General features: G+C 36.1%; 1 protein-coding gene and 1 long non-coding RNA gene across 6 annotated transcripts in view; both read left to right on the top strand.

The window, feature by feature from the left end:
- The window catches only part of inpp4b (inositol polyphosphate-4-phosphatase type II B), a 306,898-nt gene that overhangs the window by 275,321 nt on the left and 3,774 nt on the right, over positions 1–27,803 (top strand). For 3 of the 5 annotated variants that reach the window (XM_030140365.1, XM_030140373.1, XM_030140380.1), the window contains 8 exons: positions 643–815; positions 2,052–2,175; positions 3,609–3,735; positions 12,037–12,177; positions 12,575–12,672; positions 12,848–12,960; positions 13,651–13,805; positions 22,172–22,346. In XM_030140365.1, the coding sequence (XP_029996225.1) occupies positions 643–815; positions 2,052–2,175; positions 3,609–3,735; positions 12,037–12,177; positions 12,575–12,672; positions 12,848–12,960; positions 13,651–13,805; positions 22,172–22,346 (1,106 nt within the window). Of the gene's footprint in view, positions 1–642; positions 816–2,051; positions 2,176–3,608; positions 3,736–12,036; positions 12,178–12,574; positions 12,673–12,847; positions 12,961–13,650; positions 13,806–22,171; positions 22,379–27,803 lie in introns of those variants that run through there. The other 2 variants (XM_030140349.1, XM_030140356.1) reach the window with 2 other exon arrangements.
- Positions 17,181–21,479, top strand: LOC115423599 (uncharacterized). The gene is made up of 2 exons (XR_003935988.1): positions 17,181–17,335; positions 20,192–21,479. It is a non-coding gene; the product is annotated as an uncharacterized LOC115423599 (long non-coding RNA).

The raw sequence follows: 27,803 nt of genomic DNA, 5'->3' as shown, positions 1-27,803 counted from the left end.
GAAGAATAACAAACTAGAACACAAGAGAAAACACACTATACATAATAAATTAGAAGTAAAAACAAAACTGGGTAAGAAATCTGGATAATTTAAACAGTAAGGTGCAATAATAAACTGTAATGTGCAAAGTAGAATGTAATTTTCTAGTAGGATGGAGGTGCATAAATGACAGTAGTAATAGTAATGATAACAGTAATACTTATTATTATTATTATTATTATTATTTGTATTATTATTTGTATTATTATTTGTATTATTATTGGTACTATTGACATTATTATTATTATTATTATTATTATTATTATTATTATTATTGGTACTATTGATATTATTATTACTGTACTTATTATTATTATTATTATTATTATTATTATTATTATTATTATTATTATTATTATTATTATTATGTGTTTTAAATAAACATGCTACACCTTGCTTTGACATCCAGTGTTTCCTGTAATTCCCTCTGTTTCAAAGAAGCATTGTTGTCTGAACTGGTTCTGCCTCACAGATAAGATTCCTGTTATTTCTGTCAAAGCTCACAACAGTTAAGGCATACAGTCATCTACAACCACACCACCCCTGTCTGCGACTGTCTGCAGCCAGTGGTCATGAATGTCCCTATCACATCTTTCTCCCCAGGCGACTGGAGGGAGCAGCTGTGCCCGGTGGTGACCAGGTTAAAGGAGTGTGTGATGGAGGTGGTGGAGAAAGCAAAGAGAGCCATGACCTTTGTGCTTCTGCAGGAAGCAGCCTGCAGCGTTCCACAGGGTTTCCTCCTCCAACAGAGGAGAGACGTGGTCTTCAGTCAGGCAGTAGGTGGCAACATTTATAGAATAAATGACTCTTATTCTGTGGAGGATTTACCAACTTTTCCAATTTAACAGAAGGTCTAAAATTCTTTTTATACCTTTCAGAATCACTTAGATGTAATTCCACTCTTCTGTTTTGTAAATGTAAACATTAAGGGAATACTATTTTTCATCTTAATGTCTTTATTTGTCACTTGGGGCAAAGTCTAAACCATTCCTTAGTTTGTTCAAACATACTAGACCTCATCCAGCAGATTATTTTCACTTGATTAAATTTTTGATGCTTTTAACCCTCCAGTATCCCGTCCACCAAGGCCCTTACTGAGCACCAAGTGTGCCTTTTTGACACACTTGTGGAATAATGTCAAAAAATTTTTCATACAGTTCATTTTTCATTCTTTTACACTTTTTTCTATTTCATCAACTTGAGCCGTAAATAAAAATACCAAATACTCAATAATTGTCACATTTTTTTAACCCTTTAAATGCTGTGTTTGTAATGTAAACAAACCATTTTTTGATGCAAAAAAGACAAAAAATAAATTTTTTTCAATATACTACATAAAAAGTGGATCACATATTATTTGATTTTTGCAGCCTGGCATATGTCAATGATTAACTCCAACATTGATTAATTTGTATTATTATTTTTGGCACTAGGTCAAATGTTCAAAAATACTAGCATCTGTCACCAAGTGTGCGTAAAATGCAAGCCTATAAATCAAACTATTAAATATTATATATTGATTCATTTTTCTGCTCTAATTTGATTTTATTTTTGTAAATCAAGGTCAGCCCTAATCATACATATCAAATGGAAGAAATAGTGCGTTTTTGGCACACTTGGGAGACAGATGCTAGTCTTGTAATTTTCTTTTCTTTACAATGTGCACATTTTAGTTGGTGGCCAGAATTTTAAAGATCATACAAAAATGAACAACTTTTGAATTCTAACCTTATTTAAATTGTGAAAAATAATATGAAGTTTTTTAACATGAAGTGCAAAGTGTGCTTAAAAGGCACACCCAGATGCCGGAGGGTTAACAGAATCATAATTTAGATAGTTAACGTGCTCAATGTTTGTATAACTGTAAGCTACAGTTTCACTACAGCTACACAACTACAACAACAGCAACAAAGGAACCACTTGACCTTATATTAAAATAACTTTAATCCTGCAGATTGTTGGCTCAGTGTGTCTGAGGTGTGTGTGTGTGTGTATCTGTGTTTGTGTTGCAGCTGGCAGCCTTAGCCTGTGGTTTTGTCATGAGGCTGTACGCAGGAATACAAGACAAAGGCTTCCTGAGGCAGCTCCACCTGGTTGGCCTGGTGGCCCAGTTTGAGAGCCTGCTTAGCACCTACAGTGAGTAGATCTGTGACAGGAAAATCACGACCTCAAAACCTCCATTAACACAGCTGTTACCAAAAAGGTGTGACAGAGCGAAGTTTAGCCAGGGTGAATTCAGCTAATTCGATACATGAACGTGAGGTTGTTACAAATCAGAACTTGTTCTAACCTGATGATTCATTGCTGTGCTGTTTTCAGACGTATAGCCTTTGTGTCAAGAGCTGTCTTCTTTTGTTGCTTGTATGTATTATTCAGTGTGTTTTCGGTAAAGGTCAAACAGAGCAATACACAGTCAATACACAGAGCAAAGACTGAATCAAAGTGAAGGTGTTGTATAAATTCTGTAAAGTATTAACACACTTTTATTACCAGTATATATTACTATTATACCATATACTGTGCACTAAAAGCAGAGGGTCAGTGTATGTGAGGTAGGGTCGAGGGAGTATTGATGTTGGTCATGAGCGAATGTTCAGCGAGAACCTTATCGTTAAACAGGACACTTTCCTGTAGGCGGTTACTGAAGGTCACATATTGGATGAGCAGAGGAGAAGAAACCATGTGACACTGACGATAACGGAACTCAAAGCTGTACTGAACACATGGTCATTCCAATGGGATATTTTGGGGAAAATATTCACAGTGTCTGAGCAGTCAGTAGATTAAGGAGGGGTCTTCATTCCTTTGTCCCCTCCATATGAGGTGACTTTTACAATAACTTAAAATAATCATTGAGCGGTTGCTAAAATTAGTTGAATTCTAGTGTCCTGTTTGTCTCTGACATTCACTAAAATAGAAATGAATTATGCCAAAATGATAGATAGATAGATAGATAGATAGATAGATAGATAGATAGATAGATAGATAGATAGATAGATAGATAGATAGATAGATAGATAGATAGATAGATAGATTTACATAATAATTTACATAATATTGTATATTGTAAAAGCAGTTTGTTTTGTATAGTGTTTTTTTTTTCAATTTAATATTTTTATTCTTAAAACAAACAGACAAATATTATGCTGTGATAATACATAAGAGTAATCATATGGAGAAAAACTGAAAGAACAAGGGGGAAAATTATGCACTTGTAGAAAAAAAATTAATAATAATGATACATTTTATTTATAGGCGCCTTTGAGGACACTCAAGGTCACCGTACAAAGTCGTTAAAATAAATAAAACACAATTAAAATTACACTCATACATATATAAAAACACATAGGTACATAAAATGGCAGCAGATAAAAGTGAAATTATGGAATTGAGTAGGCCTGTCTGAATAAGTAAATCATAAGTTAAATGATGCACTTATATAATTTCATGATATAATGACCAGATCTGTTGACCCCAAAAGTGACTCGCTTATCTTGGATTTTCTCGAATAGAATCATAACACACACTGATGATGCCTGATTGCCCATTTGTGTGTTTAACTGTTTAAGGTGAGGAGATTGGAATGCTGGAGGACATGGAGGTTGGAATCTCAGACCTACAGAAGGTCATGTTCAAGATCACAGAAGCCAAGTCTGATGAACTCAGTGACCTGCAGCCTCTAGTGTGTGGCCAACGGTGAGACATCACCCTCTGTATATTGTTTGTTTCTGTGCTTTTAGGTTAAAACAGGCGTGTCAAAGGTTAAAACAGTGCTGTCAAACTCATTTTAGTTCAGGGGCCATGTACAGCCCAATGTGATCGCAAGTGGGTTGGACCAGTAAAATAAGAACAGCGAAAAAGTAAGATTATGCTATGGAAATGTTTACATCAACAAAATTTCCTTAAAAGTGAGAATAACATGAACAACCTAAAATGTCTTAAGAAAATGAAGTGCAGTTTTAATAATATTCTGCCTCAGTTTATCATTTGAACATATGCATTACAACTTACTGATCACAGTGGATCTACAAATACACAAAACATTTAGTAACAGACAGAATATTGGTAAAATTACATTTATTTCTCTTAAGAAATTTCATGTTGTTCATATTTAGTTGTGTATGTAGGTATGTAGGTATGTATGTAGGTATGCATGTACGTATGTATGTAGGTAGGTAGGTAGGTAGGTATGTATATAGGTATTTTTGCAGGTATGTATGCATGTAGGTATGTATGTCTGTTGGTATGTATGTATGCATGCATGTATGTATGTATGTAGGTATGTCTGTCTGTAGGTAGGTATTTTTGCAGGTATGTATGTATGTATGTATGTATGTATGTATGTATTTTTGCAGGTATGTATGTAGGTATGTATGTATGTATGTATGTATTTTTGCAGGTATGTATGTATGTATGTATGTATTTTTGCAGGTATGTATGTATGTATGTATGTATTTTTGCAGGTATGTATGTATTTTTGCAGGTATGTATGTATGTATGTAGGTATTTTTGCAGGTATGTATGTATGTATGTAGGTGTTTTTGCAGGTATGTATGTATGTATGTATGTATTTTTGCAGGTATGTATGTATGTATGTATGTATGTATTTTTGCAGGTATGTATGTATGTATGTATGTATGTATTTTTGCAGGTATGTATGTATGTATGTAGGTATTTTTGCAGGTATGTATGCCTGTAGGTATGTATGTATGCATGCATGCATGCATGCATGTATGTATGTAGGTAGGTATTTTTGCAAGTATGTATGTATGTATGTATGTATTTTTGCAGGTATGTATGTATGTATTTTTGCAGGTATGTATGTATGTATTTTTGCAGGTATGTATGTATGTATGTATTTTTGCATTTTTGCAGGTATGTATGTATGTATGTATGTATTTTTGCAGGTATGTATGTAGGTATTTTTGCAGGTATGTATGTAGGTATTTTTGCAGGTATGTATGTATGTATTTTTGCAGGTATGTATGTAGGTATTTTTGCAGGTATGTATGTATGTATGTATGTAGGTATGTAGGTGTGTAGGTATTTTTGCAGGTATGTATGTATGTAGGTATGTAGTTATGTATGTAGGTATGTAGTTATATAGGTATGTATGCAGGTATGTATGTATGTATGTATGTATGTATGCAGGTATGTGCATGTGAAGATGATAAGTGAGGTTAACGGATCCAAGGGACTTGATCTTTCATATTATGCTGATAGGAAGCTAAACGATAGACTGTTTTGTGGGGAAGGGGTGGGATTAAATAAGTTATACTTCCTCCCACCCCTTTTCAAATGTGCAAATTAAGTCATACTTTTTCATGTATATATGCAGTTTTTGTTTGTTTTGTTTTCTTATAATTTGTTTCATTTGCAAAGACTAAGTGAGATTACGTGGTTTTGTTGCATATTCGAAATAAACTTTAAAAAATTTATATTTTGTTCAGGTTATTCACATTTTTTGTAACAGGATAGTTTGTAAATGTAAGCATTTTCATGTAATTTTCCTTTTTTACACTAAAACAGAGAAAAATTTCTGATTGTCATTATTAACAGGTTATTATGATTGTGTTTTACTGGTCAGACCCACTTGAGATTGAATTGGTCTGTATGTGGAACTTGAAATTAAATGATTTAATGATTTATTCCGAACATGCAATGAAATTTAACATATATGTGAACAAGCAAAACATACATAATAATACAAATATCAACAATCATAACAGTCTCAGACAGAAGCACAGCACAGTAGTTCCATTTACATGCCCGAAAAGGGGTGGGAAGAAGTGCAATTTATTTAATCCCACCCCCTCTCCCTAAAATATTAATAATATATATGTCCCTCTTCCTTTTCTGTTACTCTTTTATATTTATATATCTATTCACACACACACTCATTCATCCATATACACATACATACGTACATATGTTATACACATACCCACAACGTACAAGTACACATACGCACATACAAATACACATATAATCTTTTACCAGTGCGTTTCTTAGTTGTGCTGGTGAATAAATAAACAAATAATAAATAACTCAAAGAAAGAAATATATACATAAACAACAACAAAACAAAACAAAAGGACTGTTAATATCTTTAGTGTAATTTCAAATTCAGATTCATCCCACAGGCTGGATTAGACCCTTTGGTGGGCTGGTTTTGGCCAACTTGTGGGTTCAAATGTTAAATGTGTTTTGATTTAATTACAGTATATGAAGATCTGAAATGGAAACCCACTCTGCTTTTGTGCTGGTTTTTTTGGTAACACTTTATTTGAAGGTCTAGTTTATAATGCATTAAGCACACATTCATAAGACATTATAATGCATTATAAAAGTCATTACAACAGTTTATGATCATGTACAACAATTTATACCAAGGTTAATAAAGTATTATAAGTGTAGGCATAATGTATTATAAATTCAGCTTTCATTGTGTTTTATACATCCATACCAAAGTGACAACAGTGTTTGTAGGAAGAATCTCAAGTCCTGGGTTACAGAACACATTATAAACATCATAACAATTAACCATTGCACATTAAATGTAAATTAAGGTTATGGTTTGTTCTTGAAAGTGCACTGTTTAGTTCCTCAGATGCTTGGTTTTAAGTTTAAAGTTCTCGGATAAACATTGGGAGATTTGGATTCTGGCAGAGAAGCAGTGTGAAGGAATTTCGTTTTTTAGGTGGGGAACTTTTATTAGGTTTTGTCACTGGTTTCTATACCCATCTATTTTAGGGATTTAACTTTTATTTAAAAAAAAAAAAAAAAAAGTATGTGTTTGAATTAACAAAGATTTAGAGCCGCCACATTATTTTTTATTCATGTACAAAGTAACATGTAACACTTCTATTTACTGTCTCTGTTCTTTTTATGTTTTGTTTTTGCAAAATAAAGAGTTAAGAACACTTGGATGTCTAATTTTTGACTTAGACTTTACTTAGAGCCAGCAGATACTGCTCATATGTCATCATACTTGTGTTATAATATCATACAATTGCTAATTGCTACAATTGTCACTTTACTAAAAGCTCTTAAAGTCCTCCTGTAACTTATTACACTGTTGTCACTTTGGTATGGATGTATAAAACATTATGAAAGCAGAATTTATAATACATTATGCCTACACGTATAATACTTTATTAACCTTGGTATAAGTTGTTGTACATGATCATAAACTGTTGTAATGACTTTTATAATGCATTATAATGTCTTATGAATGTGCGCTTAATGCATTATAAACTAGACCTTAAAATAAAGTGTTACCGTTTTTTTAATCTGCAGTTGTATTAGCTGATGGAACTAACTCCAGAGCACAGGCCTGTCTTGTTAAAGTATTTATTACACACTGTCTGAACATAATTATTAGCTTTTATTTGAGTTCTCTTCTGCCTGGGAGGAAAACTCCTACATGTATAGGTCTGTTTACTAGTGCAACAGTAAAAGTGAGACTCTTTCAGAGCTTGATACAACATGTTTAAGATTTAGGGGGATTTAGGAGGAGCTAATTGCAGAAGTGGAATGTAATATTAATCATTATGTTGTCATTAGCATGTCATTAGCCTCGTAGCATAATTTCCAGAGTCATATTTTTAGCCACACTGTGATATCTGCGTAACTTTGCTCTCCTAACACTGATTCATTTTGCATCATTGGCTATGACCTGAAATGAATTTGACATGAGCAAATATCCTGTGAGGCTAATGATATAGTAGTTGTGTTTTCATTTCCTAAGAATGTGCTGTTTAAATATATAGAGTCTTCTTTTTTTCACTGTACAAACTGCAGCATCCTGCATTAATGTGTAATATTATAATCTAATGTGTTTGAATGAGGGCCGGAGTTATTATCCACTTTACTGAAAGGCTGAGATCTGACAAACCAAACACTGGCTCTAAAAACAAGAGTGTCACCAGTGAGGCTCAGGGGTACTCAGTGTTGCACTCTGTCATTTCTATACCACATGTCACTGAAAATATCACACACAGAAGCTTTAAGTCAGTCTTAATGAAAGCATTGATATGCTAATGATCTGCTCTGTTTTTAGACTATTTGTATCCAACTTCTGAAATGTCTTGTTATGGTATTTTTTCTTTACTCTCAGACTACAGGGTGTATAAAAAAAAAAAAATTAAAAAAAACTATACATTTTGAAAAATTAACCCCAGTTCCACAATTTTCTTTTATGGATGTCAGTAGGTAGGGGATTGGTGGATATTTGTCCAAATTTACAGACCCAGGTTTTCATGCATGAGTGAGAAGGGGCAAATTGCGCAATCCAAGTTAAAACTGGTTTGCGCAAAGTAGCGGTGGGATTTAAATCCAATCAAAGGTCATGGGAGGGGACAATGGGCATCCATCTTGTTTTCCGGCAGCTGTTCCTGCCTTTCAAAGTTAATTCAACTTGTTTAGGCCTGAAAATGTGGTTAACCCTAACCCTAGCCCTAACTTGGCCTATCCTCAGTGACATTTTCAGGCCTATACAAGTTGCTGTAACCTGGCAATTTTGTGGAAAACAACATGGATGCCCATTGTCCCCTCCCATGACCTTTGATTGGATTTAAATCCCACCACTACTTCACGCAAACCAGTTTTAACTTGGATTGCGCAATTTGCCCCTGCTCACTCATGCATGAAAACCTGGGTCTGTAAATTTGGACAAATATCCACCAGTCCCCTACCTACCGACATCCATAAAAGAAAATTCCAAAAATGATCAAATACAGAACTGGGGGTAATTTTTCAAAATGTATAGTTTTTTAGCTTACCGGCCAACAAGCTGTAAGTTATTGTCGTCATGCGGCGTCCGGCATCGTCATCATCTGTCGTCTGTTACAAAACTTTCAATCGTCGTCTTCTCCAAAACTACAGTTATGATTGACTTCAAACTTGGTATACAGCTTCTTTATGATGATGTCAACAAAAGTTAGTGAAATTATTTGGATCCGGATCTGATTCTGGATTTGGTGCAACTTTGAAAAATTTCCCCATTATAAGAGATAGGAAGTGGATCGATGCAATAACTCAGTAAATATAAATGATATCCAGTGTAAATTTCTACAGTCCAGCCCTGATGGGGAGATGACCAAAACATAATGTCCACATGCTGATCAGGATCTTCTTCTGGATCCGGAAACTTACGGAAAATTTAACATGGGCTCTTACGGGGAAAAAATTTCAGTCGTCTTTTTCTCCCAAACTCCAGTTCTGATTGACTTCAATCTTGGTATACAGCTTCTGTATGATGATGTCAACACAAAATATTGAAATTATTTCAATCCAGATCTGATTCTGGATTTGGTGCGACTTTGAAAAATTTTCACGTTATAAAAGATAGGAAGTGGATTGACCCAATAAATCAGAATCAATGATATCAAGTTGGAATTTGAATTGTTTACAGATCTGATTGGAATATGACCAAAACATGGGCTATTTCTGTAATAGAATAAATACACATAACTGGGTGATAAGAAATGGCATCTGGATACATTTCCCAAAGCTTTGAATTTGGCCGGTAAGCTACAGGGCCATTGGTCCTATTTTTTTTATATACCCCGTATAATTATTACTCTGTATTTAGTTTAGTAGTGTTTAGTGGAGCTGTGTGCTGCTCTGTATTTTCAGTCTGGGTCCAAGAAAAGTGCCAGGCAAATGGAAGCAGACGCTGTGTGACGCTGTTGCTAGTTATGAGGAAGTGAATTGGACTTGTCAATGGCAGTGAACTTTAGTCAGCACATGACCAGAGTAATTTGCTGAGTGATTCTCTCAGCTGTGGTAGTGGTAGTTTATCGTGGCTCTGTAGTAACAGGTGGAGCATCTGAACGGACCTGAATCATGAATAACCCTCCCGGCTGTAATGCAGTAACTGATTTATAGGACATTCCCCAAAAGGTCAAAGCGGGTTTATTTACTCTTGCTACTGTGCGCATTATGCCAAGTATGCTATGATTCCCCTCCCTTCTCTCTCCTATCTTATCACGCACTTTGTCTCCCACACTTCTTGGATTCTACACATGCACCGTCGGTCTGTTTTTACAAAGCCTGCTCTGGCGTCTTAAATGTCATATTGTAGAACTTCCTAAAGCTATCAAATTATGCAACGCTGCAAAGTATATTGGATTTCTGTTTAACAACTTTCCTTTCTCTTTCACTCTTTTTATTATTCCTTCCTTCCTTCCGTCCGTGTCCATCCCATTTCTTTGACACTATACACCCGATGCTTTTCAAATTTCACACACATGTTCTTTATCACTAGGAGAGGAGCAGTGCACAATTTGATGGCTGAAATCAAATTTTAGATTATATAATAATAATAATAATAATCAGGGCTGGGCAAGTTAACACGTTATTACCATGTTAACGCATTCATTAAATAACGCCGACAATTTTTTTAATCTCACGATAATGCCGTTTTATTATAACTCATATTCTTCTGCCTCTGCTTGTGTTCGTATAGTGATTAGCTCGGCAGATAGACAACAGGTTTCCCAAGAAAAGCCGGATGCCCAAAACTTCTCTCCAAATCTTTTATTATTTATTTTTATTTATTTAACCTTTATTTAACCAGGAAATGTCCCATTGAGATTAAGAACCTCTTCTACAAGGGTGTCCTGGCCAAGATAGGCAGCAGCAACGCAACACTTAGTTACAAGAATACATACAACATACACACACACTCGACAAAAACAGATGATAAAAATTGCATGTACAGGCAGATTAAGAAAAGCAAGTGCAAGATATGGAATTGGCCTCAAGAACTCTCAGTTTGGACTTAAAAGTGCTCAAAGAAATCAATTCAGTTAGTTTCCAGTCTTTCTGTAACTGATTCCATACATGAGGTGCAGAACAACTAAAAGCTTTTTGACCCACTTCTGTACGGGCAAATGGAACAGACAGCAGAATGCACTCATTTGTTCGAAGAGAATAATTAATTACTTAATTTACTTGAGACTCGCTGTAAAACTGCAACATACATACAAAATATGTCTCAGTTCTGTTCACTGCCTTAGTACATTTACATGGCATTATACGTTTAAATGAATGGGAAAAAGACCGCTAGCTCGATGCTTACTTGAATGGGAAAATCCATAGACACACTAACAATTAGCATTTACAGATTAATTTAAGATTTACAACGCCTTTTTAACCAGCAACAAAGGTTCACATTAGAGATATTTTATACTATTCATTCTGACAACAACTGAACATAAAATACTCACAGGCAAACGTTTTTCGGGCCATACAAAACAGTGAAAGAAACGTGTCTGTTAGTTCCTTCTTATGTCTGAACTGGCCAGGGGAACACCGCAAGGACAAAACATACGTTGGTGCAACTTATTCCAACCACTAGAGGGCCCCCTTTGCTTGCTTTTAACAACTGAACATCACATATTATTGGGCTTATTAGTATTAGTACTTATTAGTGGGCTTAAGACTCCTGTCAATCACTCACAACCGGAAATAAACTGGTGTGGACATAAACATGGAGAAAAGTTCCGGTCTTTTCCATGGACATTTTAATTTTGAATGTCTTCAGATGGTGGGGTTGAGAAGGCCGAAGTTGTTTGTAAGCACTGCAATGTGGAATTATTTTTTATTACCGGAGTACTTTGAGTCTGAAATATCACTGAAAGGAAATACATGCTGTTGATGCCAGCAACCAGCAACCCCCCCCCATATAACTATACGATTAATCGTGATTAATCGCAGAAATCCATGCGATTAATTGCAATTAAAAATTTTAATCGCTGCCCAGCACTAATAATAATAATAAATAATCAGGTCTTAATGATTACACCCAGTCACACAACACTTTGCCCCCCCCCCGCTCACTGATACTCTACCTACCCAGGGATTAGTTTTGAGTGTTAACTTTAACTTTCAATCTTTAGAAAAACTTTTCAGACATTTCCATTTCACAACTTTCCTTTCTCTTTTAGTCTTTTTCAACTTTGTGCGTTTTTTTTTTCTCCTTGCACTCAGAGACCACTTTGCTGTAGAAGTGCCATTACCACGACTGGTTTTCCAGACCCTGCCAGAAGAGATCAAGGAGGGCAAGCCTCTACAAGTATTCCCGGTGCTTTTTAATGTGGGCATCAATGAGCAGCAAACTATAGCAGAGAGGTACTGCACAGAGTCTTTGATCATCTTTGGCAAATTGATGCACTTAAGAACAGAACTCTCTTCTGTAACCTAACTATGTCCATATATAATATATATATGGTGGAGCTGTGCATTTCTTATTTATCATTTTAGCTGAATGACAATGCATGTTAATAGATTATAATGCACTTAACTATGCTATGAATTGTATAAAATACCACTATATTGCTATTATTTCTGCCAATTTGTTAAAGGTAAAATAAAAACATTTCCGTGCTTCATTACATTTTCAAACTCAATGCAGCAATTATTGTAAGATCCTGTTATTGCACTGAATGGAAGGCTTTTTACTGACCAAATGTTTTTGTCCTAAGTGCTCTTCTCCGATCTCTCTCTCTGATCTCTTTCATGTTCTCAGATTTGGAGATATCTCCCTGCAAGAGAGAATAAACCAGAAGAACTTTGAGATGTTAGAAGCCTATTATAAGACATTAAGTGAAAAGTTGCCGCTAGAATGTAAGTGAAAGAAACATCATTTATTTTAACAAATGGAATTTCTCTTTGTTAGTGATATTTGTGAAGAACAATGAAGTGGGCCTTCACTCACCCCTGCACTAAACAGTGGAAATGTTTTACTCAAGGACATGAGAGATGAGTGAGCGGGAACGTGCTTTATGTCTTGGATGTGCAGGTCTACCGTGTTTTCAGACACAGACTGATATAAAGGAATTACTTGAAACCCTGGGCCAGAATGTAGTCACAAAGAAGAGGAAGAATGTGGAGATACTATGGATTGCTGGAACGGTGAGCAGTTTTTGTTTGTAATGCACTGACACAAACTTTTCTGTGAACCTTGTTTATAAAGGTCATCTCTTACATGACATGTAGCTGCTACCAGTAAATGCTCAGCTCTAGTCAAGTATCATACTTTTGACATTTGGTTGTTACCCCGCCCCCTGAAGGGGTGGAGAGGGGTATTGTTTTTGGTTTGGTTTGTTTCTTTGTTTTTTTGTTAACTCTCTAGCAGCAAAACTATTGGTTGAATTCATACCAAATTTAGTTTATAGATTGGCAGTGACCCAAAATAGATGTGATTACATTTTGAGAAAAGTATCCAAAAGTTAAATTATTTTAGGAATTTTTAAAAGCTTTTTTGTCTTCCATTTACTTATAATGGCTGAAATTTCACAAGTCTATAAAAACATAAATTTTGTTTTAATTTACTTCAAACTTGGCACATATATAGAGGCAATTGATATGCTGACATCAGCACATGCATAGACATGATGACATGAGCTGGATCAATGCCAAAATAACCTACAATACATGTGGGGGCGGGGTTTGTTGTGCCTAGCACCACGTTTGGAAAGACTATAGATGATATCGATGTCACCCTTTCACCTCATGTTGATATTCCTAATATTCAAAGAAATAATTTGTAATTTGGTAATACACAATGGTGATTTTTTTTTTTTTTTATATCTTATCCTTAAGATCTGCCGAAGGTTGAATGGCATCAGGTTCACCAGCTGTAAAAGTGCCAAAGACCGGACATCTATGTCTGTCACATTAGAGCAGTGTGCCCTCCTACGAGATGAACACCAGCTCAGCAAGGATTTCTTCACCCCAGCTCTGAATTGTATGCGAAGGTAAGGCCAAAAGTAGAAAAGGATCAATGAACTCAATATGGGTGCAAGTTATTTTCTATTCACTTAACCACTCCCAACTAGGCTGCACAGAAGGGACCAGTTTATGTTAGAGAAGATTTGTTTCTCTCCATATTTACTCTTTTGGCTCTCTGTCCATTTGGGTTTACCCATTGACTGATAAACATGTCCTGCCACCCCAGTGCAGTGGGAAAATACTCATACATAACTCTTTATTACCTTCTCTTAGCAGATAATCCACAAAATCATAATTTGAACAGTTTTGTGGGTTTTTTTGCTTTTCTGTACAATACAGCATATTTGTTTTAAAATGGCAACAGAATCCTAGTGCATTTAACAAAATGATCTGTATGGCTAGACAGCACTGAAGCTGTATAAGAACATTTATGAACCAGGAAATAAGAGCATTTTTGTAACTGATTTTAAGTTAGCATGTAACAAACAAAAATGCTAAAGATGTCATGTTTGTATTGAGTTTCTTGTTAAAGTAACTTGCACCCATGTATGTGTCACATGTATATACCAAAAGCCAAAACTCTTCATTTTATACATCAAAGGTTTTCTGTTTGCACCTTCTCCTTTTGGCTTATCATCATTATATGTTCCCGTGTAAACATCATTTGCTCCTCCACCATAACTACATTCCTTCACATTGCAAAGGCAGCCATGCATGGTCTGTGTTTGTGTCTCCCAGCAGGGTCAAAATCTGCATCTGCATCTGTCTGAATCTGATAAGGCTGTGCTTTTACTACACTGTAGGAGGTTTAGCCCTGAAGTGCCTTTGGCAGTGACCTGTGCAGGCCAGATGATGGCAGTTGTGTTGATAAACACAAATACAGTTTAGTAGCACATAGTAATGGGACACCTGTTCAGACCAGTATCAGAATGTCACTATTTGTCTTTGACTGTGGCAATAAATACCTCCATCTTTTTCATGTGAAGTTGTCAGAAAAAAAAAAAAAAAAAAAAAAAAACCCTGATGAAACTGTGCAGAAAGTCTTTGGCCACCATTGGCTTTGTTGTTTTTACAGTTGTAATGAGCATATGTAATGTCTATTTTTTAGTCTCTTTATTAAAATACAACAAAGAAAATAAAGATGGATGTTGTGCACAGGATTAAAAACTCATAAAAACTGTAAATAACATTGCTTCTACAAGAAACAGTCAGTGTTGAGTGTGAACTCAGTACCCAAACAATAAGAAAACATTGGACGTGTTGATTGAAACCTAGTGTAAAGCAAGGATTAGTTCAGTAAATCTCATAATATCTGCACAGAAGAGTTCAAAACATGGTAAGTACAAAGGCATGTCACACTAAATCTGAGATACTTACGTAGTTTTGTTCCGACATTCTTGTTTGTAATGCTGTTCTGTATTTCAGTCAGATTATATTAGTTTAGATTAGATTATATTAGATTAGATTAGATTACATTTTATTGAACCCGCAATGGGGAAATTCAATGGTCAAGGCAGCAACAGAATACAGGGTGGGGAAGCAAAATTTACAATGAACATTTAGTTGTTTTTTCTCAGCAGGCACTGCGTCAATTGTTTTGAAACCAAACATATATTGATGTCATAATCATACCTAACACTATTATCCATACCTTTTAAGAAACTTTTGCCCATATGAGTAATCAGGAAAGCAAACGTCAAAGAGTGTGTGATTTGCTGAATGCACTTGTCACACCAAAGGAGATTTCAAAAATAGTTGGAGTGTCCATAAAGACTGTTTATAATGGAAAGAAGAGAATGACTATGAGCAAAACTATTATGAGAAAGTCTGGAAGATAATATTAAAGAAGAATGGGAGAAGTTGTATTTGAATATTTGAGGAACAGTTGCGCAAGTTTCAGGAAGCGTGTGAAGGCAGTTATTGAGAAAGAAGGAGGACACATAGAATAAAAACATTTTCTATTATGTCAATTTTCTTGTGGCAAATAAATTCTCATGACTTTCAATAAACTAACTGGTCATACACTGTCTTTCAATCCCTGTCTCAAAATATTGTAAATTTTGCTTCCCCACCCTGTAAAGTGCAAGAAAAAGTGTGCATGCATAAAGATATAAAATAATAATAATAGTTATAAGAACTATACAGACTATATACATATTTACAACAGAGTGGATTTGCGTAGTTGTATCTTGCTATGTGCATTCAGACACAGAAATGCATTTGTACGTTATAATATGTCATGATACTACTGCTAAAACAACAAACCCACTAGTGGCCTTTGCACAGCTGTGTTTTTGCAAAGCTTTTAAATGAAGCCATGTGTTGGTTTTAGTTTAATTTAGTTTATTTCAGACATAAACATAAAAAAAAAAAAAAGAAAAGAAAATGGAACAACTGTTGTGCCTGAAAGGAAGTAGGAAGAAGCCAGTGCTTATCTAGTGCTGTGATAGACTCTCACTTTGACTCTGAAAATATGACCTAAGTGGAACAGCAGTGTAACATGAATCCACTCTGTCTGCAGGATCTTTATTTAAACTATTATGAAACTTGTTGTGTGATTACATTTTTGACCTTTGATATGACTTTATTTGCATGCGTATTTTTTTACCCTTCTATGATTTCCCATTCAGTGGAAAAAATCTGTAGTGGCCGTTTTACAGACACATGATGCTCTAGGGCACAGGTGACAAACATGCGGCCCGGGGGCCAAATCCGCCCCGCCAAAGGGTCCAGTTCGGCCCTTGGGATGAATTTGTGAAATCCAAAAATTACACTGAATATATTAACAATCCTTTTAGTTCAGGTTCCACATTCAGACCAATTCAATCTCAAGTGGGCGGGACCAGTCAAATACTATCATAATAACGTATAACATATGTTGGGGAAGGGTGGGGAAGCAAAATTTACAATATTTTGAGGCAGGGATTGAAAGACAGTGTATGACCAATTAGTTTATTGAAAGTCATGAGAATTTATTTGCCACAAGAAAATGTACATCATAGAAAATGTTTTTATTCTATGTGTCCTCCTTCTTTCTCAATAACTGCCTTCACACGCTTCCTGAAACTTGTGCAAGTGTTCCTCAAATATTCGGGTGACAACTTCTCCCGTTCTTCTTTAATAGTATCTTCCAGACTTTCTCCTAATAGTTTTGCTCATAGTCATTCTCTTCTTTCCATTATAAACAGTCTTTATGGACACTCCAACTATTTTTGAAATCTCCTTTGGTGTGACGAGTGCATTCAGCAAATCACACACTCTTTGACCTTTGCTTTCCTGATTACTCATATGGGCAAAAGTTTCTGAAAAGGTATGGATAATAGTGTTAGGTATGATTATGACATCAATATATGTTTGGTTTCAAAACAATTGACGTAGTGCCTGCTGAGAAAAAAACAACTAAATGTTCATTGTAAATTTTGCTTCCCCACCCTGTATTCCCTCAAAGTCAGTATTTCTAATTGATAGGCCTGGTATTCATCGTCAGGCACTACTGGCTCCAAATTCAGCCGATACCGATATTTCAGAAAATTTCCTATTTGCACCCATTAATGCAGTGGTTCCCAACCTGTTTTGGCTCGTGACCCTATCTTAACATGACAAATTTCTGGCGACCCCAGACATTCAAAACTCAGACTTTTTTTTTTTTTTGCTAAAATTAATTTGTTTTTGATCATGTAATAGTTTGCTATACTATGTAGCAAATAAATGTCAATTTTAGACGACATTTAGTCTATATAATGCATATCATTCTGGATGGAGGCAGAAAAGCCAGGTGTACATTACTGCACAAAGTGAGAATTTTATTTTCCTTGGTCAGGATATGTACAGTCAGTCAAGGCTAACAATTATACTGAACAAACAAGAACTCAAACTATGAATTATGAAAAAGCTGCAGCATCTGAAACTGACCACAATGAACATTTGATAGATAAACAGTACCACAGTGCTTCAGTTTCAGCTTCACAGTTTGTCGTGTCTTATGTATCGTGACTGTCTCTCAGAACTCACCATATATTTTTTATTAGTAAGTTTTTATTTTTGATCACTTACTAGAAATTTCAGGCGACCCCATTTGAATGTGGGGTTCCGACCCCAAGGTTGAAAAACATTGCATTAATGTTTGTTCAAATCAAAGCAAATTTTATTTATATAGTGCCAAATCATAACAAAAGTTATCTCATGATAATTTACATACGGAGCCGGTTGAAACCAGACTCTGAAGCCAATTTACAGAAACCAACAGAATCCTCCAGGAGCAAACACTGTGACTGGAGACAGTGGAAGGAAAACAGGCAGAAACCTGGAGCAGACCCTGACTCCTGGAGGATGGACGTCTGACAGAACCAGTTTGGATAAAAAGAGAGGGTAAAGGAGGAGAAAAAGAGTGAGAGAGACTGGGGGGGGGGGGGGGGGGGGCATGGATGGAACTGATGCACAGATAACTGAACTAGAACTGTCAAAAGTAGATCAGCTGGTGTTAATATAATGACTAAAAACCACAACAAAGGTCCATGACTGTTAATACTACTACTACAAATACAAGTACTAACAGTGGATGTACTACTACTACAAATACAAGTACTAACAGTGGATGTACTACTACTACAAATACAAGTACTAACAGTGGATGTACTACTACTACAAATACAAGTTATAACAGTGGATGTACTACTACTACTACAAATACAAGTACTAACAGTGGATGTACTACTACTACAAATACAAGTATTAACAGTGGATGTACTACTACTACAAATACAAGTGCTAACAGTGGATATACTACTACTACAAATACAAGTATTAACAGTGGCTGTACTACTACTACAAATACAAGTACTAACAGTGGATGTACTACTACTACAAATACAAGTGCTAACAGTGGATATACTACTACTACAAATACAAGTATTAACAGCGGATATACTACTACAAATACAAGTATTAACAGCGGATGTACTACTACTACAAATACAAGTACTAACAGTGGATGTACTACTACTACAAATACAAGTGCTAACAGTGGATATACTACTACTACAAATACAAGTATTAACAGCGGATATACTACTACAAATACAAGTATTAACAGCGGATGTACTACTACTACAAATACAAGTATTAACAGTGGATGTATTACTACTACAAATACAAGTACTAACAGTGGATGTACTACTACTACAAATACAAGTACTAACAGTGGATGTACTACTACTACAAATACAAGTATTAACAGTGGATATACTACTACAAATACAAGTATTAACAGTGGATGTACTACTACTACAAATACAAGTATTAACAGTGGATATACTACTACTACAAATACAAGTATTAACAGTGGATGTTCTACTACTACAAATACAAGTATTAACAGTGGATATACTACAAATACAAGTATTCACAATGGATGTACTAGTACTACAAATACAAGTATTAACAGTGGATGTACTACTACTACAAATACAAGTATTAACAGTGGATATACTACAAATACAAGTATTCACAGTGGATGTACTAGTACTACAAATACAAGTATTAACAGTGGATGTACTACTACTATAAATACAGGTATTAACAGTTGATATACTACAAATACAAGTATTCACAGTGGATGTACTAGTACTACAAATACAAGTATTAACAGTGGATGTACTACTACTACAAATACAAGTATTAACAGTGGATATACTACAAATACAAGTATTCACAGTGGATGTACTAGTACTACAAATACAAGTATTAACAGTGGATGTACTACTACTACAAATACAAGTATTAACAGTGGATGTACTACTACTACAAATACAAGTATTAACAGTAGGGCTGTGTATTGGCAAGAATCTGGCGATACGTAACAAATCACAATATTAGGATCACAATACGATATTTCACGATATATCATGATACTGTTAAAAAAAAAATTTTTGTTTGTTTCTTTTTTTTTTAGATTATTTCCTGGAAGAATTGAATTACACCAGAAATATGTACAAATACTAAACACATTTTTATTTAATCACAACAGGATCTCATGTTATTTCACAAAATTTTTCTAATTCTCCCAGTTTCCACAGGAACTACAATCTGCCTCTCAGACAGAAAAAAGTGCTTTTAGAATGATTCAAATAACCGTTATTTAATAAAACGGCGTTAAATAGTAAGAAATAAAATATAAACAAAAAAACAAAAATGAACCTCCACAATATCTGCATTTGAATAAATACCTAAAAATATCGATACAGTACTTTTTAATATCAACACAGTATCGTGAAATTAAATATCGCGATATATTGCAGAACCGATATTTTCTGACACCCCTAATTAACAGTGGATGTACGACCCCTACACCAGTTTGTACAAATAATAGAAAGCTCTACCATCTATGAAGCTATATGATAAAGACTATCACAAGTGTTCAGTTCAGTGAGAACTTTGTCACCATAGAAGTTAGTGAAATCCTTTCATGTTTTGACTTCATGCATTATACGAATGAGGTCAGACATGGATGTAAAGTGCAGCTTCACAGCCTGTACAAACTACTGTGACAAGTAGAATGAGAATTTGTTGTACATTTGTTTACCTCCAGGCTTTCTAAGACTCTTGTGTTCATCTCAGTGGTGCTGGTGAACAGACAGGCTGGACCAGTTCACTCGAATGTACTGTAGCTGTTTTTGTTCAGCATGAGAAAACCTAACCTGCTGTGTCTGGCTACAAAAGTACTCTCATTTACAAGTTAAGTAGAGCACTTTTCTTCTGCAGTCAGTCTTGCCAGAGGGTTATGTTTGTGTGCTCCTTCTATGAATCATCTAAACCCTCCAGGCATGCATTGATCTGTCTTCTCCTGGTTACATTTTCCAGACAGAAGCAAAGGATCCTGCACTTATTAAGCAGTATGATACACTGCTGCTTACCTTATGGGGACGTCTGGCTTCTGAGTCCAAAACAAAATGCGGAAAGAATGCGATCACAGTCAGAAATATATTACAGTGGAGTAGGTTTCATTGATCTTTGGTTTTTGCTCGATAAACCGATGCTGCTGATATGAAGTGCTGTAGTGTGTCTAGTAGTGAAAATAACACATTCCTGCACAAGAAGGATCTGTTAAGGGTTTGATAGTGTTTTCCACTGCTGCCTACAGTCAGTTAAATATATTCAAGTATGAATGAGTGAAATGGAAATCACTACTGCTTAGCAAACTTTTAAAGAAGCATCAGATTTCATTAAAAAAAAAAGCTGCTGAACTACCACCATAAGCACAGACCTTCCACTTAGGAACTCAGCGTATGCGTATCAGTTGGATCAGATGTAATGGACGAGCATTTACATCAGACTGCATGCCTCCTTTCTCTGTCTTGTGCAAGTCATCTCACTCCGTGGCGTCCAGTCCATTTGTCCATCCGCCTGTCTGTCCGTCATTGTCTGCTCGTCAGCAGCTGCTTCTTGAGTCATAGTCTGCTCTAATGTCTAATGTCTAAGTGGACTCTCTGGAGCCAGAACTTAAAGCAGGGTGCTTGTGTAGATCTTGAAAGTCTTGAAAAGTATGGAATTTTGAAATGCTGTTTTCCAGACCTTGAAAAGTCTGGAATTTTGTGTGAAAGTCTTAATAAAATATGGAAAAAATTTTCACTCATCATCAAATTTTAGAGTATACTCAAAGGCACATAGTCTTGTCAGATAAGAAATATATGAGGAAAGCCTATTAGTTAGCTAGTTAAATAGTTTCAGATTATTTTGAATATGCAAAAAAACAAAGTAATCCTACTTTAGTCTTTCGAAATAAAACAGATTGCAAGAAAATATGAAAAACTTGAATATATACAGGGGTTGGACAAAATAATGGAAACACCTAAAATTGTGGCATCATAGAAGGTGTTTCCATTATTTTGTCCGACCCCTGTACATGAAAACAAAATATGACTTCATCCACATATTGAAAAAGGAGTGGGAGGAAGTATAACTGATAACACTTACATATAAAACATGTGATAAGATTTCACTAAGTGGTCAGTACTGGAATGATTGGAGTGAAACTTTTTTTGTGAGTTTCATATGTGTCAGTAAAACATAATTTACTGCAAATTATGCATTTATTCATTCAGACATTTATTAAAATGAACTTTTCTACAACACACAACAGGTACAATCTCAACCAAAAAAGTAGGCACGCAAGTATGAAAGTACATAAAGTCAAGGTCTGATGGAAAAAATTTGAAGTTTTGAAAAAGTTTGGAATTTTTATTTGGATAAAGAGCAAGCACCCTGGTAAAGGCTCTGCAGGGATCTGAAGCAGAAGTCCACCTTAGACTGTATCTAGACTGTTCTAACACCACAGTGTTTTGATCTGTCTCTATCCGTGTGCTGTTCTGTCTCACTCTGATGGCTGCCCCTGCAGTCGGCTGACCCATGGAGACATTGGGCAGTGGGAGGACCCTGAGGCTGGCGCCGTGACAGAGAACAAACCAGCGTCACGACACTTTTACCCCATTGCCCTGCTGCTTGTTAGCTCCCACTTACTGGTTGTGTGGCTCATTTTAAGTCTTGTTTTTCTGCTTGCAAAATATCAATAAATTGCTGATAATGCCATCTCTACTCACTCCTTTTTCTGTGTTTGCTGATTCTTTGATGAGTGGTGGGTGTGTGATTTCACTGGTTTTGTTGTGAAAGGTTAATTAGCATGAGTGACCAAGTATGGACCCCGGGCTGTAGGGGTTTAATCCCTGTGTACTGTCTGAGATTTGGGGATTGGTGGTTTTAATCACATGGTATTAAGTAACATAATAGGCAATTAGATATTTAACACATCCTTCATTTACCAAGAATGTTTTCAGCAAAATTAAAAAAGTACTCTTTAATATCAGACCGAAAAAAACTTTTGTATGACTAACAGTAGCATAGATCACACTAAGTGCTTTCTAAATCTATTTGTCTGTCTGTCTGTCTGTCTGTCTGTCTGTCTGTCTGCCTCAAATCTATGGCAGTCACAAGTTTCTTAAGGGATGTTGTAGCAGAAATAAATAAAAAGTGCACTTAGTAGGAACGCATTTCAGTGTTGCATTAATGCGCATTTGGTAGTTTAATGAGTGTAATACTGCAGCAGGATGGTGAATGTGACATTTGACAAAACAGTGTGTGTTCATAATGAGGGAACATGTCAGTCAGAGCTGCAGTGTGTCAGACTTTGGATTAAAAAGTGAGCTTCGTGCCACAGTTCTTGGTTTTTAGATAAATATTTTGCTCAGGAATTCATTATCCAGAAATAGCACAACATACACATGTTGACATCTGGAGAATTGATGAGGCATTCATTATGTACACAGATGTGTGTGTGTGTGTGTGTGTGTGTGTGTGTGTGTGTGTGTGTGTGTCTGCATTAGTTGCTGCAGTTGTATCCCATTTCACTGTGTCCAGTTCTTAAAGAGATAGACCTTTGCAAACATAAGCCATGGTGCTCTATTGTTTTTACGGTGAAGACACTTTCTCTGGGTCACTCCACCAAACCAAACTGAATAGACCGTCCTTTTCCTCTCATCGTACTGTCATGATCTTCAACATTTAACTGACTGAGGCCTCTCTGTATTTTTGCAGTTTCTCTTGACATTTCACAGTCTGACCATGGGATGAATTTAATGTTGCAACTGCTCCTGGAAATATTGGCAACTATCTCAAATGTTTTCCACTTTGGAATAATGTCTCTTACTGTGGAAAGACAGGCTTCAAATTGTTTGGAATTGGCCTTTGACCCATTCCCAGACTGAAGGCCAGGACCACCACCCACCCTAATAACCCAGACCATCATACTGCTAAAACCTCAGCCTCTGTAGAAGTGGCTGCACTTGAGGATAATTTATAAATGAAGGGCATTTCCTAATAACACCTGACTGCTACATACCTCTGAATTCCTATGGGAGCCATAAGAGTGAATTTAATGTTTCATGCACTGCTTCGTCATTTGGCTTCTTTTTTGTTAAATGAATAATACCACAATGGAATCTGTTGTTATACCTTAGTTATACCTTAGAATTCAAGGAGGGTGTACTTTCTTTTTTCTTGTGATTGTATATTTCTTATGAGGCCGAGATCTTAGTGATGCTGTTGTTTTGTCAATGTACATTTACTTGTAAATAAAGACACTAGGGATGCACCGATACCACTTTTTTCCAGACCGAGTATGAGTATTTACATTTGAGTACTTGCTGATACCGAGTACCGATACAAGTACTTAATAATCCCATTCCAGTTCTAAGTTCCTTTTGTAAATGTGCTTTATTGTTGTTGTCATTAGTCTGACTGGAAAAATGTGCTGCTACTGACGTTTAATGTGTCGGAATGAGCGTTTCTCAATTAATCCACCAGGGGGCACCGCTCTGAATTAACCATACTGGACAAATACCACGAAGAAGAGGAAAGTTTTTTGAGAAGAAGAAGAAAGTCAGTAATAACAAACATGGAGACGACAGAGGCAACACTAATGTGATACTAATATTGCAGCGTTTTCTCTGGTAAGGTTTAAAAGTTTAGCTTCAGCAGGAAGAGAAAAGAGAAATGAGCCATAAGTTTTGTTTTCACTTCCGTTGGCGGCGGTCCGCACCGCTCCATACGCCCAGTGGTATTCTCTGTCTGGGTACACATCCGCCAGCACCTGGAAAACAGATGGAATGTACGCAGAGGATGGACAGAACGCTGTGTCCATATCTGTCCGTGTCTGTAACGTTACTTGCAGTCAGCGTTACTTTTATCACCGTCATTTATTTTGTTAACTCTCCACACTCTTCACACTCCCCACACATTATTCCACCACCGCGTACCTGCTGCACTGAACTATGAATGTCAAACGGCCGTAAGTGGTATCAGTGCATTTATATCGGATTACTTTTACAAGTACAAATACGAGTACACACACTGAGTATCGGAGCCGATGCCTGATACTGGTATCGGTATTGGTGCATCCCTAAAAGACACTGTAGCTCCTGCTTTAATGGAACTCTGCTCCCTGTAGATACTTGACTCACTTGAATAATTCAGGACATAGTGAAAGTAAAAATACCACTCCTTGTATCCCTGTTTCACTGACTCTGGTTGGAAAAAATTACCACATGAAGTGAAATTACAGAGAAAAACACATTTTCTTGCTGTTTTGCTGTTGCGATGCAGATGCAAATGCTTTCAGTTTTACTTACTGAGGATATAACCTCTCCAACTGTCAGACAGAGAGCAGCATTATGTTTGTGATGCTGAAAGCACTGAAAAGAGATATTGGGAAAAAAAAAAAAGCTGCATTTCTTCCAGACAGTGTTTCATTTGTGGCTGTTATGAACATGGTACTATAATGTGGCTGAGCTGAAAGCCATCTATGTGCTGATACATTTCCAAATTGGCAGTTATCACAGCCAATAAAAGTATAATGAATCCATATAGTCCCACTAATGACTCCTCCTTTACAAGCTGTTTTAGACACTTAAAGTTGCTTTAATCTAGTAAAACCGTATAGCTGTGTGTACAGTAAAAACAGTATTTTGCAGTAGGACTGTGTCGCAGAAGTGCTTTTTCATTCCTCGTGAATTTTAATCAGATGCGTGGTTTGTCATTTGGAGAGCACTTTGTTTTTGTCTGGTTTTTATTATGGTTATTTTGCCTCTAATATAAAGAAACACACCTTTCAGTCTAATAAACTGGCACAAAAAGGTTTGATAACACTGATCCATCTGGGCTTGGTGTGCGCTGCTGTATAAATACACTGACTGTGGGTGTGGAATCATGTACTACACTCTGCATACACACACCAGCCATAACAATACAACCACTGACAGATGATGTGGTAATAACCTTGATTATCTGGTTACTGGTTGTAATGGATGTGATTAGATTAGACAGGAAGAGAACATTTAATCCTCAAAGCTAATTTATCGGAAGCAACAAAGCAGACAAGTTTGACAAGGATCCATTTGTGGGTCACGTGCTATTTTTTGCTGCAAATTATTATTTATATGAAACTATAACACAATAGTTGTGCAGCCCCACATTTCCTCAGCTGTATATATATCCATATTTTAATGAGTCTAAAAACTGAACTCTGGTCCAAACGCCAGCAGAACGGGCAGCAGTAATGCACTAATTATGCAAACGCTGACCCGCTGTTAGAGAAAGGAACAAGTAATGCGTTGTGGAATGTAATGCATCACAACGACAGCCCAAGCAGCTACCAAGAAATTTGGCCAGAGCAGTATGTCCCCGGGTGTCTTCAGCATACTGTACATATTTCAGGTCTTTCAAATAGTGCGTTTGATTTACCGCCTGTGATCAGAACCGGTTTAGCAGTAGTATGTAGCGCAGTGCTTTTCAACCTTGGGGTCACCTGAAATTTCTAGTAACTGAAAAAAAAAAAAATTACTAATAAAAAAATATATGGTGAGTTCAGAGACACAATCCCAATCTGTAAAAGACATGACAAACTGTGAAGCTGAAACTGAAGCACTGTGGTACTGTTTATCTGTCAAATGTTCATTGTGGTCAGTTTCAGATGCTGCAGCTCTTTCATAATTCATAGTTTGAGTTCTTGTTTGTTCAGTATTAATTGTCAGCCTTGTAAATCCAAGCTGGACTGACTGTACATATCCTGACCAAGGAAAATCAAATTCTCACTTTGTGCAGTAATCTAAAGCTGGCTTTACTGCCTCTGTCCATAATAATATACATTATATAGAATAAATGTTGGGTAAAATTAACGCTTATTTGTAACATAGTAGAGCAAACTATTACATGATCAAAAACAAATAAATTTTAGCAAAAAAAGAAAAAAAAATGTAAAATGGGGTCATGAGCCAAAAAAGGTTGGGAACCACTGTCATAGAGGAAGGTTGTTTTTTTTTTTTTGGTCAATTTTACTGTTGTCTTTCAAGGACAGGACTGTTTTTTTTTTTTTAAATCCTGGAGGACAACACTTGCTCACTTTACTGTCATGTGGCTGGAAATCGTTCCCTCTGGCTCTTGTTCCACATGCATTAGGCTTTCAAACAAAAACATAAATTTTCATTTATGACTGAGGTTTTAGGATACACAAGTTGATGCAGTGTCAGAGCACTTTAAGGTACTAAAACTTGAATTATGATGGTATTTAAAAGGCTGCTTTTGGATAAATGTTAAAGTTGATGAAGTGAATTTAACCAAATATCTTTTTTTTTTCCTTAAAATGCTGTGATATTATTCACTTTACAAAATCCACTGAAATATGAGGAAAGGAAGAAAGAAGTATGATGCTCAAAGGCTCAGGCTTTAAGCCATTTTGGAGTTTGTTCTGGTGAATAAAGAACAGCTTCTCAAGACCAAGACACTTTAATGCAGGGGTCACCAATCCTGGTCCTCAAGGGCCGGTATCCTGCATGTTTTAGATGTATCCCTCTTCCAACACACCTGATTCAAATGATAAGCCAATCATCAAGCTCTGCAGAAGCCTGATAATGACCGTCAGGTGTGCTGGAAGAGGGAAACATCTAAAACATGTCGGATACCGGCCCTCGAGGACCAGGATTGGAGACCCCTGCTTTAATGACACGGTTCCTGCGGGGTCTTAAAAAGTCTTAAAAGTCTTGAATTTCTAAATTTGCATTTAATACCTTAAAAAAGTCTTTAAAAGGCTGCAAAGAATGGAACATTAGTCGACTCACTTCCACCCGTTCCAAGCCGACAATTTATATTGAAGTTAGGAACCAATTATTGGTAACTTTGCAAAAATGACTCAGAACGGTGGGAATCAAGGCACTGGAGTAAATAAATACAGTCATGAATTTTTGCTAGTAATGGCTGTGAAATGGGCATTAAATTCTCTTAGTTGTCTTAAAAAGTCTTAAATTTAACTTGTAGAAACCCTGAATAGACTAGTCTTCACATAATGCAGAAAACAGCCAATTCCACCACTGTTTATTGTTTGTTTTTTTTTAATGGACTTGGCAAAGCACAGAAACCCAAAGTTGTACAAAGACTTTAGATATGTTTACAGTTTAAGGGAATCTGTGCCAGACGTCTGTGGT

This window comes from Sphaeramia orbicularis, chromosome 1, assembly GCF_902148855.1.
Source record: "Sphaeramia orbicularis chromosome 1, fSphaOr1.1, whole genome shotgun sequence".
Classification (NCBI taxonomy): domain Eukaryota; kingdom Metazoa; phylum Chordata; class Actinopteri; order Kurtiformes; family Apogonidae; genus Sphaeramia; species Sphaeramia orbicularis.
The sequence above is the reverse complement of the archived record's forward strand: the minus strand, read 5'-3'. Positions and strand labels throughout refer to the sequence as shown.